Source organism: Lampetra fluviatilis, chromosome 36 (assembly GCF_964198595.1).
Source record: "Lampetra fluviatilis chromosome 36, kcLamFluv1.1, whole genome shotgun sequence".
Classification (NCBI taxonomy): Eukaryota; Metazoa; Chordata; class Hyperoartia; order Petromyzontiformes; family Petromyzontidae; genus Lampetra; species Lampetra fluviatilis.
The window spans coordinates 8769441-8789506 of record NC_136310.1 but is presented as its reverse complement, the minus strand read 5'-3'; the positions used below and the strand labels follow the sequence as shown (position 1 = coordinate 8789506).

The 20066-nt window shown below is 52.0% G+C and overlaps 1 protein-coding gene across 1 annotated transcript in view; it reads right to left on the bottom strand.

The window, feature by feature from the left end:
* The window catches only part of LOC144945149 (solute carrier family 2, facilitated glucose transporter member 1-like), a 33188-nt gene that overhangs the window by 10880 nt on the left and 2242 nt on the right, over positions 1 to 20066 (bottom strand). Inside the window, exons 2-7 of the mRNA XM_078873434.1 lie at positions 12919 to 13014; positions 11080 to 11240; positions 4720 to 4844; positions 2388 to 2503; positions 1399 to 1561; positions 657 to 1249 (exon numbers count right to left, since the gene is read on the bottom strand). Coding sequence (XP_078729560.1) covers positions 657 to 1249; positions 1399 to 1561; positions 2388 to 2503; positions 4720 to 4844; positions 11080 to 11240; positions 12919 to 13014 — 1254 coding nt within the window. The remainder of the gene's footprint in view (positions 1 to 656; positions 1250 to 1398; positions 1562 to 2387; positions 2504 to 4719; positions 4845 to 11079; positions 11241 to 12918; positions 13015 to 20066) is intronic.

Genomic DNA, 20066 nt, shown 5'->3' with positions numbered 1-20066 from the left:
GCGGAGGGAGCTGGTAGGAACGTTGGGTTGCTCGGTCAATGGCCAGGGTCAACGGCGGCGTGGTGTATTCCGCAAATATGGCCGACTGTGAGGGCGGGCACAAGCCGGCGTGAGTAGGTTAAACGTTGAGTTTTATAAGGGCACCACGGAGTGACCAGCCCCTCCCCACCCAGCCCCACCCCTCCCTCCCCCCATCCAGCCCCACCCCCCATCCAGCCCCACCCCTCCCCACCCAGCCCCTCCCCACCTTCCCCACCCAGCCCCTCCCCACCCTCCCCTCTCCACCCAGCCCCACCCCTCCCATTTTTGGATGCACGACGGACGGACACAATAATCCCCTGTGGGCTGGTGTAACCAGGTGGTACCTACCAGTATAAGCCACTTCGTTGAGCTATCATTTGAGGCCAGGACCACTTCTGAACAAGAAGCTAATAGCTCAGTGGGCTTTTACTTGGTAAGGTAACAAAAATGTAGATTTTTAAAATATTTGTAAAGTGATTAATTTACCCTTTCCTATACTTTGTGCTCCTGTCGCTGTGATGTTCTGTGAAAAAAAAAGAAAGCTCAGTAGGGCTTAACTGGTGAATAGCTTTAAGTTGAAAATATAGTTTTACGTTTTTCGTTCAGTCATCGTCGTCGTCGTCATCATCGTCGTCGTCGTCGTCATTGTCGTCGTCGTCGTCGTCGTCATCGTCGTCATCATCGTCATCGTCGTCATTGTCGTCATCGTCATCATCGTCGTCATCATCGTCGTCGTCATCGTCGTCATCGTCGTCATCGTCGTCATCGTCGTCATCGTCATCATCGTCGTCATCGTCGTCATCGTCGTCGTCGTCATCGTCATCATCGTCGTCATCGTCGTCATCGTCGTCATCATCATCATCGTCGTCATCATCGTCGTCGTCATCGTCGTCGTCATCGTCGTCGTCGTCGTCGTCGTCGTCGTCGTCATCATCGTCATCGTCGTCGTTGTCGTCGTCATCGTCATCGTCGTCGCCATCCCTCCCGCGCGGCTCCGAGCGCGAGGCCGCAGCAAGGTGAGCGCCGCCGCCGCCACTCACGGCGTTGATGCCGGAGAACTGCTGAGACAGGTGCAGCACGACGGACACGATCAGCGGCTGGCGGTAGGCGCGCGAGCGCAGCAGCGACAGCACCGAGACGCTCTCCTCGCGCTGCATCTGCCGCTGCTCCTCGCGCATCTCCTGCATGTCGCGCTCCACGTCGCCCGTGCCGCGGAGACGCACCAGCACTGCGGAGCGAGCGAGCGAGAGAGAGACAGAGAATAACCGGGGCGGACGCTGGATTCGAACCGCGAACTTCTGAATTCGAGCCTGCCGCCAAACCACCGCTCGACGCCGTTAGCATCCCTGAGCCGCCGCCGGCGCCGCCGCGTCTCACCTTGTCGCGCCTCCTTGTCGAGGCCCTCGTTGATGAGGAGGTAGCGAGGGCTCTTGGGGCAGAAGGGCAGCACGGCGAGCTGCGCCACCGAGGGCACCATCGTGAAGCCGAGTAGCAGCGGCCACAGCGACTCGGAGCCCAGCAGCGACTCCATGCCCAGCACCTGCAGCAGCAGCAGCAGCAGCCGCGGCACGCGGCACTACGGGTAAAGGTCCCACCCCACCACCCGTATTCCACCGTGTAGCCCACGCTGGCCGTCGGGGCAAGTGCGCCGAATAAAGGCCGTGGCGTGGCGCAGGCCTTTGAAGGGGGGTGGGGGGGGGAGGGGGTGGGGGCGCCACGGTGGCTAGGAGATGTTAACTACCTCGCCTGGTATACAGGAGGTCGTGGGTTCGATCCTGACCCTGACGCCTGCTGCTGTATATTTGGAGTTTGCGTGTCTCTCTCTTTCTCCACGTGGTGAGATGTTAACTACCTCGCCTGGTCTACAGGAGGTCGTGGGTTCGATCCCGACCCTGACGCCTGCTGCTGCTGTATATTTGGAGTTTGCGTGTCTCTTTTTCCCCGTGGTGAGATGTTAACTACCTCGCCTGGTCTACAGGAGGTCGTGGGTTCGATCCTGACCCTGACGCCTGCTGCTGTATATTTGGAGTTTGCGTGTCTCTCTCCCCGTGGTCGCGTGGATTTTTCTCCGGGTCCTTTTTTCCCTCCACATTTGGAATCAACATCACGTGTTGAGAGTAGTTTGCTGCTCTACATTTCCACGCGATGATAAGCTACTTGGTTGAGCAATGATTCTGTGATAGGCAGCAGGTCGCTTCGGAAAAAAGAGATGCATAGCTCAGTCGGTCCTAACCTGGTCAAATTAAATTAAAAAAGTTTCATTTATAGTTTCGGATGGGGAGCAGAGTCAGTGAGGTTTCAGAGCGAGTGGACGAGGTGCAGAGTGAGTGGACGAGGTGCAGAGTGAGCGAGTGGGCGGGCCTTGCCTGAGCGAAGAGGATGCCGATGACGACGGCGAGCTGGTGCAGGGTGCCCAGAGCCCCCCGCAGCTCGGTGGGGGACAGCTCCCCGATGTACATGGGGACCAGGCCCGTGGAGAGACCTGCACCACCACCACCATCACCACCACCACCACCACCACGGCCACCACCATCAATATCTCCATCACCACCACTACCGCCACCACTACAGCCACCACCACCACCAATGTCAACACCACCACCATCAATATCTGTATCACCATCACCACCACCACCGCCACCACCACCACGGCCACCACCATCAATATCTCCATCACCACCACACTCTATATCTGTATCACCATCACCACCACCACCACTACAGCCACCACCATCAATATCTCCATCACCACCACTACCGCCACCACTACAGCCACCACCACCACCAATGTCAACACCACCACCATCAATATCTGTATCACCATCACCACCACCACCACCACCACGGCCACCACCATCAATATCTCTATCACCACCACACCCACCACCCACCACCATCACCACCACCACCACCACCACCGCCACCACAGCCACCACCACCACCACCACTGTCAACACCACCACCATCAATATCTGTATCACCATCACCACAGCTACCAATGTCAAGGCCACCACCACCAACATCATCATGACAGCCACCACTACCACAGCCACCGCCAATGTCACCACCACCATCAACATCTCCATCACGTCATGGGACCTCCCTTGCCAGTATCAAAATATAACAAAAGGTTTTACCCTTTCTGGCAACAAGACAGGTGTTAAGATGTTAAAACACCAAACCTAAACCATTTCCAAGGAATCATGCCTCCATGCTCACCACAAGTACATGTGGTTAATGCAGATGTAGTGGGTTCACTGAGAGACACACACTAACTCAGGAGGCAACACGTTTATACTATGGACCACAACGGGATAACGACATAAACCGGGTCAGGCCAGTCGGCACACTGCCTGACTCACAATGCCGAGCACGAATACCGAGGATCGAAGGCCAGAGGTCGCAACCAGGTACCCAATACCCATACCCTACCTGATACCCGGCTACCCGTACCCGGCCGGGTACGAGTACCCGTTTGCGACCCTGGTGCGGCCGGGTACGGGTACGGGTACCCGTTTGCGACCCTGGTGCGGCCGGGTACGGGTAGGCCGTGAGTCACTGGTGAGTCACCGTTTGTCACTCATTTCCCAACGTCTTGTCTCTTCTCACAATTCAAGTTCCTAGAATCAACCCACCCGCGCCTGCAACATGGCTTCATCCCAGAGGTCGCAATCAGGTACCCAATACCCGTACCCTACCCATACCCGGCTGGGTACGGGTAAGGTACGGGTATGGCCGGGTACGGGTAAAGAAACAAAACCCGTTTGCGACCCTGGTGCGGCCGGGTACGGGTAAAGAAACAAAACCCGTTTGCGACCTCTGTCGAAGGCCCAGTGGAAGATGTAAGACGCAGGACTCCATTCCAGCAGACAGCCCCGACCCAGCGACGGGACCTCCCTTTAATGCCTCCCAGCGTGGCCTGGCTCCGCCCTCAGCCACGCCCTCTTCTGGAATCTACTGGAAGGTTCTGAGCCATACCCCACGTGTCCCTTCTGTCACCTTTCATAGCTTTATTTTGGTGATTTCGAAAAGTGTATTGTTTTAGCCATGTTTGTTTGTTGTAGTACAGAGTTAGATTGATGGCCTTAATCTAAGTTGTCTTGTGGTTGTTGTTGTTGTTGTTTGACTTGCATCCCACTGGGATTTTTGCACACAGCGTTGGTGTACGGTGTTTTTTTCTGCAATATTTTGCTGTCTTTTCTTGGGTTTTCTGTTTGCACTTAGTCACATATTCACTTTAAAATGTTTTGTTCATGTTTTTTGTTTTTTGTTTGTTGCGGTTGCACCCGATTCAAGAGCCGAATGGCTCACAGGGCTATACCTAATACATTAACTTTAACTTGAACCTTTGGCCCACATCCTTACCCTGGCCTGTCACGTGCCCTTGCCAGCCAACCGGGCTGCTACGTCCTCAGATGCCCCCTCCTCTCTGCCAGCCACCAGCGCTACGCCCCCTAGGGACCCGTTCCATGACATTGCATGCCCTGCTGGCAGAGAGCGCTACTACACTCACAGTGCCCCTCTCTGTCAGTGACCCATTCTATGTCGCTACACAAACATGATCTCCATCACCATAGCCACCAATGTCACGTCCACCACCACCAACATCATCATGACAATCACCACCACCACCACCAACCGTAACTGCACCCTCACCACCCCTCACCACCCTCAGCACCACTCACCACCGCCCCTCACCGCAGTAGAGGCCCACGATGAGTCTGCCTGCGACGAGCGTCTCGTAGGAGGAGGCCGCCTTGGAAATTGCCATGAGGGTCCCGCCCAGCAGTGCCAGCGCGTTGTTGGCCATGAGGCAGTTACGTCTGCAACACCACCACCACCACAACAATTACCACAACAACAACAACAATTACCACCACAACACCACCACCACAGCAACAATTACCACCACAACAATTACCACCACAACAATTACCACCACCACAATAATTACCACCACCACAACAACAATTACCACCACAACAATTACCACCACAACAATTACCACCACCACAATAATTACCACCACCACAACAACAATTACCACCACAACAACAATTACCACCACAACAATTACCACAATAACAATTACCACCACAACAATTACCATAACAACAACAATTACCACCACCACAACAATTACCACAACAACAATTACCACCACAACAACAATTACCACAACAACAATTACCACCACAACAATTACCACAACAACAACATTTACCACCACCACCACAACAATTACCACCACCACAACAACAACAATTACCACCACAACAACAATTACCACCACAACAACAATTACCACCACCACAACAATTACCACCACAACAACAATTACCACCACAACAACAATTACCACCACAACAACAATTACCACCACCGTAACATCCATAATTATCACCGGCACAAAAATAATTACCACTTCACGTGGCCTTAACATGAACATAGCCTGGCACTAGCGCCGTGGTGACGTCACCGCAACTTTGTGACGAATGGCGGCTGCTGTTTTTGTTGGCAAAGGTGGTGAGTGGGCGAGGTGGTGAGGTGCGGAGGAGTGAGGTGGTAGTTGGTGAGGTGGTGAGGTGCGGAGGAGTGAGGTGGTGAGTGGGCGAGGTGGTGAGGTGCGGAGGAGTGAGGTGGTAGTTGGTGAGTTGGTGAGTGGGCGAGGTGGTGAGGTGCGGAGGAGTGAGGTGGTGAGTGGGCGAGGTGGTGAGGTGCGGAGGAGTGAGGTGGTGAGTGGGCGAGGTGGTGAGGTGCGGAGGAGTGAGGTGGTGAGTGGGCGAGGTGGTGAGGTGCGGAGGAGTGAGGTGGTAGTTGGTGAGTTGGTGAGTGGGCGAGGTGGTGAGGTGCGGAGGAGTGAGGTGGTGAGTGGGCGAGGTGGTGAGGTGCGGAGGAGTGAGGTGGTGAGTGGGCGAGGTGGTGAGGTGCGGAGGAGTGAGGTGGTGAGTGGGCGAGGTGGTGAGTGGGCGAGGTGGTGAGGTGCGGAGGAGTGAGGTGGTGAGTGGGCGAGGTGGTGAGGTGCGGAGGAGTGAGGTGGTGAGTGGGCGAGGTGGTGAGGTGCGGAGGAGTGAGGTGGTGAGTGGGCGAGGTGGTGAGGTGCGGAGGAGTGAGGTGGTGAGTGGGCGAGGTGGTGAGGTGCGGAGGAGTGAGGTGGTGAGTGGGCGAGGTGGTGAGGTGCGGAGGAGTGAGGTGGTGAGTGGGCGAGGTGGTGAGTGGGCGAGGTGGTGAGGTGCGGAGGAGTGAGGTGGTGAGTGGGCGAGGTGGTGAGGTGCGGAGGAGTGAGGTGGTGAGTGGGCGAGGTGGTGAGGTGCGGAGGAGTGAGGTGGTGAGTGGGCGAGGTGGTGAGGTGCGGAGGAGTGAGGTGGTGAGTGGGCGAGGTGGTGAGTGGGCGAGGTGGTGAGGTGCGGAGGAGTGAGGTGGTGAGTGGGCGAGGTGGTGAGGTGCGGAGGAGTGAGGTGGTGAGTGGGCGAGGTGGTGAGTGGGCGAGGTGGTGAGGTGCGGAGGAGTGAGGTGGTGAGTGGGCGAGGTGGTGAGTGGGCGAGGTGGTGAGGTGCGGAGAAGTGAGGTGGTGAGTGGGCGAGGTGGTGAGGTGCGGAGGAGTGAGGTGGTGAGTGGGCGAGGTGGTGAGGTGCGGAGGAGTGAGGTGGTGAGTGGGCGAGGTGGTGAGGTGCGGAGGAGTGAGGTGGTAGTTGGTGAGTTGGTGAGGTGCGGAGGAGTGAGGTGGTGAGTGGGCGAGGTGGTGAGGTGCGGAGGAGTGAGGTGGTGAGTGGGCGAGGTGGTGAGGTGCGGAGGAGTGAGGTGGTGAGTGGGCGAGGTGGTGAGTGGGCGAGGTGGTGAAGTGCGGAGGAGTGAGGTGGTGAGTGGGCGAGGTGGTGAGGTTCTGGGCGAGTCAGGAAGGACGCCCCCACCTCACTACCCCCCCACCCCTCCAGGCACGCAGGGGTCACAGAGGTCACAGGGGTCAAGGGATGGCTCCTTATTGGTCAACCGTGTTATGTACACTGATTCATTGGCGATTGCTGCTCACTCAGAGAAGGGGTCTGAGGCGCTGCTGCTGAACCTGGAGCGTGCCACTTAATAGGCGGAGACTTACAATCAGCCTCAACCAAAACTAAGCTCCTGCCTGGGTGTTTTGTGTCATCAAACACTCCACCTCACGCAACTTCCCATTGGCGATGGAGCAGTAGTTGTGGGGAGAGTGGAGAGGTTTCCGTACTTGATCAGTGTGCTTATGACCAGCTCCGGATTGACAGCAGAGGTCTCACTCCGAATTAGTTGAGCGGCATTATCCTTTCATTGGTTGTGTGGAAGCTACCTGGTCTGTCGCTCCACACGAAGCTTCGGGTCTTCTCGGCTACAGTTATACCCTCCCTGCTCTATGCTTGCGAAACGTGGATCCCCCTAATTGAATATCTGCCCCGGTTAGAAACATTCGGGCTGGCCTGCCTACCATCCATCATGGGTTTAACCAGACTGGATTTTGTAAGGAACTAATAAATCCTTGGAAGGCCTGGACACAGTCCAATCAGTGAGCGCCTCCGGCAGGCAAGGCTGCGTTGGCTGGGTCAGGTAGCCTGCATGCCGAGCCAACGCATACCCAAGCAGCTTTTGTTTGGCCAGATAAAGGGAGATAAATGGGCGCGGCATGGGCTAGAGAAGAGATGGAGTGATGTGGTACAAGAGGATGTGGAGCTGAGTGGATTTGCCGATGACCGGTACCAGCGAGGTCAATATCGATCTCTATGGAGGAGGCTCGTGAAGGACGCTGCTGAGCAGTTGGAGGCAGTCGCCCTCCAGTAACAACGGAGGGCGGAGGAGCGACGGCTCACAACAACGTAGCAAGTCGGCACAGTAGGGAGCACAGGTGGTGCATAAGCCAGTCGGTTAACCTATGGCGCCTGGGGTCTGTCCCGTGACCTCCTGCCAGCAGCGAACCTTCGAAACTTCCGTGACGACCTCAAAGTGCATCTAGCCTGGCACAGGTGGCGTGGTGACGTCGCCGCCACTTGGTGGCGAATGGTGGCTGCTGCTGCTGCTGCTGTTGTAGTTGTACAGGGGTCATAGAGGTCAACACATTCCACGGGGCAGTAGGGGTCACCGGTAGGGGTCACCGCTCTGGGGTCTCAGGACAATAAAAATAAGCAGCAGAAGCCTCCTTCCCGTGTCTGTCACTCCACAGGAAAACAAATACAAGCATATGTGCTGTATATTTTTTTTACACATCTCATCAGCCGCACAGCCTTATGGGAGGTGCAGCATCTCAGCGGGATTGGTTCAGTTTGAGGAAAAAAACCCGGGACCGGTTTCGACGCAACCGGGTTTCATCGGCAGAGCCGGGCTTCACTCCAATCACAGGTGGTGAACTGGCAGAAGCAAGGGCTGCTAGATCAACGCAACATTGTATAATGCACAACTCAAAAGTCGTATAATGCACAACTCAAAAGTCGTATAATGCACAACGCAAAAGTGGTATAATGCACAACGCAAAAGTCGTATAATGCACAACTCAAAAGTCGTAGAATGCACAACTTCAGTGAGCCTGACTCTGCTTATGAGACACTGAGCGCTGACGATTATCTGAACCCGTCCTGGGCCTCTCCTAGGTCATCTCAGCCTCAAATGAGTATCTGGTGCGGTGTGTAACGACATCCCTACTGGGGAGACAAAGGCGGCCGGGCGTGGTGCTGGCCACCCATCCCCTCGTGTGCCGTGCCGGCCTTCACAGGTGCTCGCTAACAGCACTTGCCCCAACAGTCTGTTTAGATGACTTACATTTGTTGGCTGCTATAAATGTCCACATGATAAGCCACTTCGTTGAGCTATCAATTGTGACCAGGTCGCTTCTGAAAAAGAATCTATCTCGCTCCGCGGGCTTTACCTGGTAAGAAAAACAATTTTTTTTCGTGATTTCCCTACCTCTCCTATCCTTGTCCTGTCGTGTGTTCGTGTTGTTTGTTGTTGTGACTTTCTCGCTGGTGCCGCAGACTGGACACGTGTGAAAAAGAGCTTTGCAGCACATCGGATTCATCCCAAATGAAGATTCCGATTCCCGTGAAGGCGATTAGGGGGCTGGGCGAGGCGCTTTGTGTTTTGGGTCTCGGGAATGAGCCACCTCAAGGTGGCACTGGGGAATGTGGTGGGACAGGGGCAGTGGGAGTGGGTGGGGTGGTGGTGAGGGTGGGATCACGTGGGCAGTGGGAGTGGGTGGGGTGGTGGTGAGGGTGGGGTCACGTGGGGGGTGGGAGTGGCTGGGGTGGTGGTGAGGGTGGGATCACGTGGGCGGTGGGAGTGGCTGGGGTCGTGGTGAGGGTGGGATCACGTGGGCGGTGGGAGTGGGTGGGGTGGTGGTGAGGGTGGGGTCACGTGGGGGGTGGGAGTGGGTGGAGTGGTGGTGAGGATGTGATCACGTGGGGGGTGGGAGTGGGTGGGGTGGTGGTGAGGATGTGATCACGTGGGGGGTGGGAGTGGGTGGGGTGGTGGTTAGGGTGTAATCGCGTGGGAGGGGGGCATCTAGACAGGGGGTTAATTTCAGCCGGTTTGGTGAGCCACAGAAGAAAAATGTCAGTGCCGTATCCGGCACACCAGCTGAGTCACCTGCTGTAGGTGTGACTGAGTCACCTGCTGTAGGTGTGGCTGAGTCACCTGCTGTAGGTGTGGCTGAGTCACCTGCTGTAGGTCTAGCTGAGTCACCTGTTGTAGGTGTGGCTGAGTCACCTGCTGTAGGTCTAGCTGAGTCACCTGCTGTAGGTGTAGCTGAGTCACCTGCTGTAGGTCTAGCTGAGTCACCTGCTGTAGGTGTAGCTGAGTCACTTGCTGTAGGTGTAGCTGAGTCACCTCCTGTAGGTGTAGCTGAGTCACCTGCTGTAGGTGTAGCTGAGTCACCTGCTGTAGGTGTAGCTGAGTCACCTGCTGTAGGTGTGACTGAGTCACTTGCTGTAGGTGTGGCTGAGTCACCTGCTGTAGGTCTAGCTGAGTCACTTGCTGTAGGTCTAGCTGAGTCACCTGCTGTAGGTGTAGCTGAGTCACCTGCTGTAGGTGTGGCTGAGTCACTTGCTGTAGGTGTGGCTGAGTCACCTGCTGTAGGTCTAGCTGAGTCACCTGCTGTAGGTGTAGCTGAGTCACCTGCTGTAGGTGTGGCTGAGTCACCTGCTGTAGGTGTGACTGAGTCACTTGCTGTAGGTGTGGCTGAGTCACTTGCTGTAGGTCTAGCTGAGTCACCTGCTGTAGGTCTAGCTGAGTCACCTGCTGTAGGTGTAGCTGAGTCACCTGCTGTAGGTCTAGCTGAGTCACTTGCTGTAGGTCTAGCTGAGTCACCTGCTGTAGGTCTAGCTGAGTCACCTGCTGTAGGTCTAGCTGAGTCACCTGCTGTAGGTGTGGCTGAGTCACCTGCTGTAGGTGTAGCCGAGTCACCTGCTGTAGGTGTGGCTGAGTCACCTGCTGTAGGTCTAGCTGAGTCACCTGCTGTAGGTGTGGCTGAGTCACCTGCTGTAGGTGTAGCTGAGTCACCTGCTGTAGGTGTAGTTGTGTCACCTGCTGTAGGTGTGGCTGAGTCACCTGCTGTAGGTCTAGCTGAGTCACCTGCTGTAGGTGTAGCTGAGTCACCTGCTGTAGGTGTAGCTGAGTCACTTGCTGTAGGTGTAGCTGAGTCACCTGCTGTAGGTGTGGCTGAGTCACCTGCTGTAGGTGTAGCTGAGTCACCTGCTGTAGGTGTAGCTGAGTCACCTGCTGTAGGTGTAGTGTCACCTGCTGTAGGTGTGGCTGAGTCACCTGCTGTAGGTCTAGCTGAGTCACCTGCTGTAGGTGTAGCTGAGTCACCTGCTGTAGGTGTAGCTGAGTCATCTGCTGTAGGTGTAGCTGAGTCACCTGCTGTAGGTGTAGCTGAGTCACCTGCTGTAGGTGTGGCTGAGTCACCTGCTGTAGGTGTAGCTGAGTCACCTGCTGTAGGTGTGGCTGAGTCACCTGCTGTAGGTGTAGCTGAGTCACCTGCTGTAGGTGTGGCTGAGTCACCTGCTGTAGGTGTGGCTGAGTCACCTGCTGTAGGTGTAGCTGAGTCACCTGCTGTATTTGGAGGTGAGCGCCCCCACCATGAGGGCGCTCACCATGCCGCCCACGGCGAAGATGGCGACGGAGAGAGCCCAGACGGCGGTGAGCGAGGAGTGTGGCATGGCCACGCCGTGGCGACCCATCCACGTGGCATTGTAGAAACTGCGGATTATCTGAGACACGCGCAGTGACGCACACAGCAGAGGTGTGGACTCGAGTCATGCGACTTGGACTCGAGTCAGACTCGAGTCATGATTTTGATGACTTCAGACTCGACTTGGACTTGCCTCATCTTTGACTCGACTTGACTCGGGACTCGAGAGCAAAGACTTGAGACTTACTTGTGACTTGCATAACAATGACTTTGTCCCACCTCTGGCACACAGTGACGCGCACAGTGACGTAGTGACGCCCACAATGACACAACGATCCCCCGTGTAGACTAAACAGACTGTCGGGGGCAAGTGATGATGGTGAGGTGAATGATGACGATGATGAGGTTGATAATTACGATGGTGATGACGCTAATGGTGATAATGGTGAGGTTGCTGATGACGATGGTGATGATGGCAGAGGTGGGACAAAGTCATTGTTATGCAAGTCCAAGTCGAGTCGCAAGTCATCAAATTCATGACTCGAGTCTGACTCGAGTCCAAGTCACATGACTCGAGTCCACATCTCATAGGTGGGACAAAGTCATTGTTATGCAAGTCCAAGTCGAGTCGCAAGTCATCAAATTCATGACTCGAGTCTGACTCGAGTCCAAGTCACATGACTCGAGTCCACACCTCTGGATGATGGTGATGATGACGATAGTGATGACGATGATGACGATGGTGGTGATGGTGATGATGGTGATGATGGTGAGGTTGATGATGACGATGATGACGCTGATGATGATGACGATGGTGAGGTTGATGATGACGATGATGATGACGATGGTGATGACGTTGATGATGATGGTGCGGTTGATGATGACGATGATGATGATGGTGAGGTTGATGATGACGATCATGATGACGATGGTGATGACGTTGATGATGATGACGGTGATGACGTTGATGATGATGATGGTGAGGTTGATGATGACGATCATGATGACGTTGATGATGGTGATGACGCTGATGATGATGACGTTGATGATGATGATGACGATGATGAGGTTAATGATGACGATGGTGATGACGATGATGACGTTGATGATGATGACGATTGTTAGGTGGATGATGACGATGATGACGTTGATGACGTTGATGATGATGATGACGATGGTGATGACGTTGATGATAATAATGGTGAGGTTGATCGTGACGATGATGACGTTGACGTTGATGATGATGATGGTGAGGTTGATGATGACGATCATGATGACGATGATGACGTTGATGATGATGATGGTGATGACGCTGATGATGATGACGTTGATGATGATGATGATGACGATGGTGATGACGATGATGATGATGGTGAGGTTGATGATGACGATCATGATGACGATGGTGATGACGTTGATTATGACGGTGATGACGTTGATGATGATGATGATGGTGAGGTTGATGATGACGATCATGATGACGTTGATGATGATGATGGTGATGACGCTGATGATGATGACGTTGATGATGATGATGATGACGATGATGAGGTTAATGATGACGATGGTGATGACGATGATGACGTTGATGATGATGACGATTGTTAGGTGGATGATGACGATGATGACGATGATGACGTTGATGACGTTAATGACGATGATGACGATGGTGATGACGTTGATGATAATGATGGTGAGGTTGATCGTGACGATGATGATGACGTTGATGATGACGATGATGACGATGTCCTGCTCACCTGCTCGGGAGCGTTCGTCACGCCGATGTTGTAGCCGAACTCGAAGGAGCTGAGCACCGCGGCGCACACGGAGACCAGGAGCGGCGCCGTCAGCTGCTGCTCGCCATAAACAACAACAACAACAACATCAACAACATCATCATCAACAACATCAACAACATTATCAACATCATGAACAATATTATGAACATCTACACCAACATCAACAACAACATCATCGACAACATCATCAACATTATCAACATCATGAACAATATTATGAACATCTACACCAACATCAACAACACAACAACAGCATCATCAACAACAACATCAACGACAACATCATCGACAACATCAACAACATTATCAACATCATGAACAATATTATGAACATCTACACCAACATCAACAACACAACAACAGCATCATCAACAACAACATCAAAAACAACATCATCAACAACATTATCGACAACATCATAGACAGCATCAACATCTTCGACAACAACATCAACATCATCATCATCGTAACAACATCATCATCATAACAACATCGTCATCATCAAAACCGACAACAACATCATCATCATAACATCCTGGCAACAAAACTGACACCTTTTTTACAAGGAGTCATGTTTGCATAGACCACAATACCTTCAGCCATAATGCAAAAAAGGTGTCAGTTTTGTTGCCAGATAGAAGGGTAATAAAACAATTATCATATTTTTTACTGGCAAATGAGGTACCAATGATGGAAAATCATCATCATCATAACAACATCATCATCATCATCAACAACATCAACAACAACATCATCAACACCACCACCACCAGCGGCGCTCGGCAGACCTGCGCTACGCACCGTCAGCCCGTCACGAGGTCACCAGGTTGCAGCTCTTCAGAGGGACAAACATCGCAGAGACGAAGTCGACGTCCAGGGCACGGTTCGATCAATCGACACAAAGGTTGGCGGCCCAGCGCCCTAACCGCTCCACCACCGCTCCCCGGTTTCGAGAGAGACGAAAGACAAAGATCCCCCGTGTAGCCTGCAACAGACTGTTGGGGCAAGTGCTGCTAGCGAGTAGCACAACCCATGAAGGTCAGAACGGCACACGAGGGGGTGGGTGGCCAGCACCACGCCCGGCCGCCTTTGTCTCCCCAGGTGCCACCACCGGTTATCTGAACCGGTCCTGAGCCTAGATCGACTCAGCCTCAAATGTGAACACTGGTGCGGTGTGTTAACATCGCCACTGGGGAGAAAAAGGCGGCCGGGCGTGGTGTTGGCTACCCACCCCCTCGTGTGCCGTGCTGTCTCGCTAACAGCACTTGGCCCAACATTCTTGGAAGGCTACACGGGGGGGGGGGGTCTTTGTCTTTGTGTATCTGTTTCGAGAAAAAAAACAAAAGTCCCCCCTCCTCCCCACCCAAATGAATGTAATATAAATAAAATATAACTTCTGTAGCTGAATAATATTTTCTGTGAAAACGAGAGAATCACTCTGCAAGCGTCGCACCTTCGTGGAGGTTGGGCACGGGGCCCCCTTCACCATCCGCAGTTTCGGATGAAAGGCAGAGTCACAGGAGCAGATGGGATTCGTGATTTTTCGATGTTGTTATTATCGTCGTCGTTGTTGTTGTTGTTCTTATTCTCACCGTCATTCCGCGTTCCTCGGCATAGGCAAAGCTCTCGCAGTGACTCGAGGCTTTTGTTTTCAGGAGGGTCCTGCTAGGTTTGTGTTTTCATCGCTGCCGTGCGATCACTCGCGGCTGCGGTGGCTTGGAGATGTTGACTTCCTCGCCTGGTGTACAGGAGGTCGTGGGCTCGATCCCGACCCTGACGATGCCTGCTGCTGTAGATTTGGAATTTGCGTCTCTATCTCATCATCATCACGGTGGCTAGGAGATGTTAACTACCTCACCTGGTGTGCAGGAGGTCGTGGGCTCGATCCCGACCCTGACGATGCCTGCTGCTGTATATTTGGAGTTTGCGTCTCTATCTCATCATCACGGTGGCTAGATGTCAATTACCTCGCCTGGTGTGCAGGAGGTCGTGGGTTCGATTCCGACCCTGACGCCTGCTGCTGTATATTTGGAGTTTGCGTGTCTCTCTCTCTCTCCCCGTGGTCGCGTGGATTTTTCTCCGGATCCTCGGGTTTTTCGCCCCACATTTCGAATCAACATCACGACCCGTTTAGAGTCTTTGGCTGATATAGATGTCCACGTGATGACGATCAGCCACTTCGTCGAGCTACACTTTGTGATGGTCAAGTCGCTTCTGGGAAAGAGCTACTTCGCTCCGCGGGGCCTTACCCGGTCAAATAAAAGTATAGTTCAGTTCGGAGTGATTTGCAGGTACAATTCTTTGTCCAGCATTGGCATGCGGTTTTGGTCGATATGCGGTTACACTGCGCGTGGGTTCAGCTAACAGACTGTTGGGGCAAATGCTGTGAGCGTGTAGCACCTATGAAGGCCGACACAGCCTTCATAGGTTCGTAGCGCACCACGATAAGCACTACACTACCGCTACACTACACTCACTACACACTCACTCACTCACGCACTCACACACTCACTCACTACACACTCACGCACACACTCACTCACTACACTCACTCACTACACTCACTCACTACACACTCACTCACTACACTCACTCACTACACACTCACTACACACTCACTCACTACACTCACTCACTACACACTCACTACACACTCACTACACACTCACTCACTACACTCACTCACTACACTCACTCACTCACGCACACACTCACGCACACACTCACACACTCACTACACACTCACTCACTACACTCACTCACTACACACTCACTCACTACACTCACTCACTACACACTCACTACACTCACTCACTACACACTCACTCACTACACACTCACTCACTACACTCACTCACTACACTCACTCACTACACACTCACTCACTACACACTCACTCACTGACACACACTCACTGACACACACTCACTGACACACACTCACTGACACACTCATTCACTGACACACACTCACTGATACACACACTGACACACTCACTGACACACTCACTGACACACACACTCACTGACACACTCACTGACACACTCACTAACACTCACTCACTGACACACACTCACTCACTGACACACTCACTCACTGACACACTGACACACACTCACTGACACACTCACTGACACACTCACTGACACACACTCACTGACACACACACTCACTGACACACACTCACTGACACACTCACCTGAAACACTCACTCACTAACACACACTGACTGACACACTCACTCACTGACACACACTCACTGACACACTCACTCACGCACACTCTGCAGAACAGGGGCAAGGAAGGACGTTGAACAAGTGCACGCAAAAAAAGGCGTGCCGAGTTCGGGAATCGAACCCAGGCCCTCGTGGTCACCTAAAGAAGTGGGACCAGCTGTTGAAACAACCCTCGTGGTGGGTCGGGTTGGTGGAGGAGAGGTGGCAGGGGGGACGGTGCCCGTTTATCAAATATTTCCACAAAGATGAAACGCCTTCGATCGTGGAATTCTAGGGCGGGGGGGGAGGGGTGGTGTTGACTCAGATCATCATCATCATCGCCATCATCCCTCCGGGGTCGATACACAATGAGTATAAAAAAAAATCATCATTACGAGCATCATGAATTAAATTAACATTAATTTTGATTTAAAGCTTTCGTGACTGCAGCAGGGATTCATCTTCTTGGTTCTTTCGGTAAAGTCACGTAGAAGGGAAATAATAAAATAATACAAATTAAACATAATAAAATAATTCTCACGACGTTTCGGCCACAACGCAAGCAAGAAGATAAATTAACATGATTTACATGCAATCTATAAACTGAACAATTATTTAGATGTTTTATTTTACCTAGTAAAGGCACCACTGGGCTATGTACCTCTGTTCCTTCTAGAAGCGAGCTGGCCACAAATGCCGGCGCGGGTCGAAAGTGGATGACCGTCACGTGGACATTTATGACAGTAGCGACAAATACTTGATGTTGATTCTAAATGTGGAGGGGAAAAACCAGGAGACGCGGAGAAAAATCCACGCGACCACGGGGAGAGAGAAAGAGAGAGACACCGCAAACTCCAAATATACAGCAGCAGGAGTCAGGGTCGGGCTCGAATCCACGACCTCCTGTACACACGGCGAGGGAGTTAACATCTCCTAGCCACCGTGATAATGATGATGAGAGAGACACACAAACTCCAAATATACAGCAGCAGGGGTCAGGGTCGGGATGGAACCCACTACCTCCTGTACACCAGGCGAGGTAGTTAACATCTCACCATCGCAACACAATCACCCAGAACGTGGCCGATCTCGCCAGATCTCAGGAGCTAAGCAGGTGCTGATCCTGGATAGCGCATTGCAAGGGGAACTTAACGGTGGTTGTCCGACTAATGATCGTGACGATGATGACGATGACTCTCATCGTAATGATGATGATGATGTTGAGATTCATCTTCTTGGTTCTTTCGGTAAAGTCACGTAGAAGGGAAGTAATACAATAATAAAAATAAAACATAATAAAATAATTCTCACGACGTTTCGGCCACAACGCAAGCAGCCGAAACGTCGTGAGAATTATTTTATTATGTTTTATTTCATTATTTTATTATTTCCATTCTACGTGACTTTACCGAAAGAACCAAGAAGATGAATCCCTGCAGTCACGAAAGCTTTAAATCGAGATGTTGAGATTGTTGCTGATGGCTATGCTCATGATGATGACGACAATAATGATGACAATGCTGCCTGCTGTTGTTGATGATGATGCACTGTGATTACTGTATGAACGTGACCAGCCCCTTGACCTTTGCACCGCGACTCAGGGTCCGCGTAAACACCATCGCTGTAAGCCAGCTAGCCGCTCCACCACCCGAGAGACAGGAGCTCCCGTCACAGCAATGTGGAATTGACAAGAAAAACTGCAGCTTCCAGAGAGACTACAATGCGGGTTCCTCGGACGTCCTGGGCTCTGCCACGTGAATGTCGAATTGCAAAGGTTTCGAAACGCGTTGGGAGACGTCCACTGTGGTTGTTCTATGCCGGACTGACCCACGGCATGGGAATGTGGAATTTCCACCACTGGCTCAAACAGAGCCGCGAAAAACTCGTTTGAGCAGAAATACCCTTTGGTGCGTTTTTATTCGCTTGCAATTGAATGAGTACGCAATCTTGCCAGTTAACATCACCATCATCAGCCCGATTATGATCATCATCAGCACCAGTGGCATTAGCACCATCGTTACATTCATCATCATCATCATCAGCAGCAACAGCGTAATCACATCATCATCATCATCACGTCCATCATCGTCATCAACACGATAATTATCATCACATTCGTCATCATCATCAGCAACGTCATTATCACATCATCACATTAATCATCATAATCAAACATGCGTTGATCATCAGCACTATCATAATATTCATAACCATGTTGCATCGTGTCCATCTTCATCCATTACTCACACTCATCATCATCAGCAGCAGCAGCAGCAGCAGTATAAATCATCGTTAACACATTCAGCATCACCACTCTCATCGCCGCTGGGTCACGAACAGCAGCTGTTGTCTATAGCCCGGGCCCCTGTCATAGGAACGTCGATTTTCCATCGTCAAAACTTCCCAACGCTCTCGTCCGTGCACAGATTGAAGCGTCCGTTAAACATCCACGACGGAGAGAGGGGGGGGGGAGAATGACGGACGGAATGTCATTGCCTGTTACAGGATAACCGGCCGCTTCACGAATCATTGCCCGAGGTCGAATCAACCAGGCGATGCGTCAACAATGTGTTCGCCGACTCTCGTCTGCGTTGCATTACATTTCCAAAAATGTGTTAAGTTATAATTGTTTTTTTTTACCCTTCTATCTGGCAACAAAACTGACACCTTTTTACAAGGAGTCATGTTTGCATAGACCGCAATACCTGCAGTCATAATACAAACAAAAGACATAACTCTGATAATGTGCACTGTCCTTGAAGTTGATTGGTCCACACCCGAGACAGCTTTCCTTAGAGCCTAGTCTCACATGGGTTGGACCAGATGACCCCAAAAGGCTGTCTCGGGTGTGGACCAATCAACTTCAAGGACAGTGCATACATTATCAGAGTTATGTCTTTTGTTTGTATTATGACTGCAGGTATTGCGGTCTATGCAAACATGACTCCTTGTAAAAAGGTGTCAGTTTTGTTGCCAGATAGAAGGGTAAAACAACAATTATCATATTTTTACTGGCAAATGAGGTTCCATAATGTGTTAAGTTAGTTTTCTCAAACTGCCTATTTCTCTCTCTAAAAGTTTACCAGGCTCTCATAGGTCCATTCGCTCTTTCTCTCTACCCCCGGCCGCTTCGGGGTGGATCTCCACACAACTCTTTCTAAATAAAATGTACCAGACTTGCGGGGTCTTTCTCTCTACCCCTGCCGCCGCGGGGTGGATTTCCACACAGATAATTTATCAGGTGCCTACCTTGGCTCCTCCCACCCTGAACCAGTATATATACAAGGACTGTTTTCTCGGAATTGTTCTCACTTGATACAGCTATCGTTCTGTGACGGTTCCACCTGAAGACGGAAGCTTGTGTTGCCTCCGAAACGTCGTGATTTTTTTTTTATTTTACTTTAATTAATTTTATTTTTTTACCTACGTGACTTTACCGAAAAAAACCTAAGAATATGAATCCCTGCAGTCACGAAAGCTTCAAATCTAGAATTTATGTATCTGCTCCAGCAGACCCCACCTCTCTCTCTCTGCCCCCCCCCCTCTCTCTCTCTGCCCCCCCCCCACCTCTCTCTCTATTCAAGGCCGAGGTCGGATAAGTAACGAAGTCTCCGCGCATTTTTCAAAGCGACGTAGACATCTCATGACCTTAATGATTACAATGGCCAAATTAATGAACACGTGACATTTGTAGCGCTAAGCGAGAGACTGCTCACTACGACGTAAAAACATACGTGTCTGGCTGTGTATCTGTCTGTGTGTGTGGGGGTATAGTGAATGTGTGTGTGTGTCTGTGTGTGTGTATAGTGATTGTGTGTGTGTATAGTTGATTGTGTGTGTGTGTGTCTGTCTGTGTGTGGGGGTATAGTGAATGTGTGGGGAGCGGTGGTG